The sequence below is a fragment of the Octodon degus genome, unplaced genomic scaffold (genome assembly GCF_000260255.1).
Source record: "Octodon degus isolate 3935 unplaced genomic scaffold, OctDeg1.0 scaffold00087, whole genome shotgun sequence".
In the NCBI taxonomy this organism is placed as follows: domain Eukaryota; kingdom Metazoa; phylum Chordata; class Mammalia; order Rodentia; family Octodontidae; genus Octodon; species Octodon degus.
Genome location: NW_004524663.1, coordinates 10,364,077 through 10,366,319, shown reverse-complemented (window position 1 = coordinate 10,366,319; position 2,243 = coordinate 10,364,077). Strand labels below are relative to the sequence as shown.

General features: G+C 34.8%; 1 protein-coding gene across 1 annotated transcript in view; it reads right to left on the bottom strand.

The window, feature by feature from the left end:
• Positions 1-314: 314 nt before the first annotated feature.
• The window catches only part of Cdc37l1 (cell division cycle 37 like 1), a 25,692-nt gene continuing 23,763 nt past the window's right edge, over positions 315-2,243 (bottom strand). Inside the window, exon 7 of the mRNA XM_004637187.2 lies at positions 315-906. Coding sequence (XP_004637244.1) covers positions 799-906 — 108 coding nt within the window. The 3' untranslated portion in view covers positions 315-798. The remainder of the gene's footprint in view (positions 907-2,243) is intronic.

Here is a 2,243-nt window from a genome sequence, read left to right as displayed (position 1 = left end):
ATACTAAAATTAGAAAGACTTTTTTTTTTTTTTTTGGTGGAACCGGGGATTGAACTCAGGCCCTTGTGCTTGCCAGGGAAGCACTTCTTCCACTGAGCCATCTCCCCGGCCCAAGCCCTAATATTAAAAAAGTCAACAAGGTAAAAATCAACTTCTAAAGAACAGTTTAGTGAGTATTTGGAGGGTAAATGTAATGTATTTAAACCACATTTACATCACTGTCAAGGATTTAACTGATGGTGCCGAAAATACAAATGTAGTATTTTAAGAGGAATGTTACAAATTTGTGCCACTCAGCTTGTTTAGTAAAGCAGATTACCAACTACTGATTTATTGCTTTTAATGAAACACCAGATTTGACAGTTAAATTACCAGTGGGACAAAAGTATATTTTTAATTATTTTTGTAGAGGACATGTACACATCCATATAAAAAGAGACTGTAGCAGATGCCTACTAGAATCAACCACTTCTTGTAAACACTGCATTTGTGCAGATTTTCTAACTTTGATTCCAAAATTGAGAATAATTAAAGGCAAAATTAGTAGCCAAAGGGGAGGTGGAGGGAGTCCACTTTGACTTTCTCCAACCTGTGGTACCACTCCCTTCAGAAAAAAAAAAAAAACAAAAGACCTAGCAGCACATAAAAAAAAGTTACAAAATGTTTCAGTACTCCATTTTCTCTCCCATCAAAAACAAACAAAAATAAAGTGCAGCACCCATAAAAGTGTCAAGAAAATAGCCAAGTTCTTCCTTTCTGGTAACAAAATAGCACTTGGCCTCAGCAGTCTTAACCAAATTATACAGTGTCCATCATTTTGGGTTCATCATCTTCTTTATGTACCACTGAATTTAAACTGCAGAGAGCTGTAGCTGTATTGATAGAATACTGAAGATAATCTGGATTCTGGGGGAGAGAAAAAAAGTGGGGGAAAAAGAACACATAAAAAAAGTTTTATGTCAGACATACAATTACATATTCCATTTCATTCCCTACTTCTCTGTAGTATAGCAGAATAGGAATGAAGATGAACCTGAGAGACTTGGGCCAAAACCCAAGACAATAAAGAATAGTATGTTATCACTTAATTCAAAGGAACATGACAAAGACAGAATGATAAATACAAACAGAAATGTAACACCACTCTTTTTTGAAAAAAATTATAATTTTAATGATTTAAATCCATGTAAGGGTACATTCGATGCTAATCTGCGTAATAACTTAAATGATAACGTTAAGCCTCCAATATAATTTTAAACTTACTAATTGTAACAGTAAATACTTAAAAGGCAAAACGTAAATAAAAGAAAAAAGTCCATTTAATGAGTAAAATAAACTTGAATGAGAATTTAATCTTTTGAGAGGCACATAGGCTCACCATTTTAAAATGTGACAAAAGACAAAAACAGGATTTTCAAACAGAAGGAAAACTCAAATGTTATGTATACCCATTTCAAAAACTGAGAACAGAAAACACAAATCTTTGTTCAATAAATGCAAAAATAAAACCATTATTTGTTAAAGAACAAGGGATAAGGACATAAGCCTTTCAGATCCAAGCCTTAAGAAATCCTCTCCCCAAGAATTCATTTTGCCTAAGTTAAGTTACTCAAGTTAAGTCTCAATATATGCCAGCTACTTTCACTGCTGTATTATCTTTCACATACTTTTATTTAGCAAGTACCAATGTGGAAAAACTAAAATCACTGACAGTCCAAGTGGGACAGATACACACTTCCCATCCCACAGGGAGGTGGGGTTTTTAAAAACTCCTCCTGATAAAGTACACTTACTGCTTTCTTTACTGTAAAAGCCAAAACCTTAGCTAGAATGTGGATGATTACTAAACAGGTCATTGTGAAAGTATCACCAATAAACTGATTACAGTCTAAAATGTGCATATGGACCTCAGTTCTAATTCTGCCTTTACTACAGTGTTAAAATCCTGAAAATAAAAAAATTCTTGGGCATTGGGGAGATAGCTCAGTAGAATACTCTTGCCTGGCAAGCTCAAAGGCCTGAGTTCAATCCCCGGTTCCACCAAAAAAAAAAAAAAATCTTCAAATAAAGTTTCTCTAACTGTAACAGAACACCCATGTCTGACAAAAGAAAACAAAAAAGGGGATATGCTGGGAGCCATGGTAGCTGACTGTAACAGAACACCCATGTCTGACAAAAGAAAACAAAAAAGGGGATATGCTGGGAGCCATGGTAGCTGAAACATTGGTCATCTCTGTGTAGGC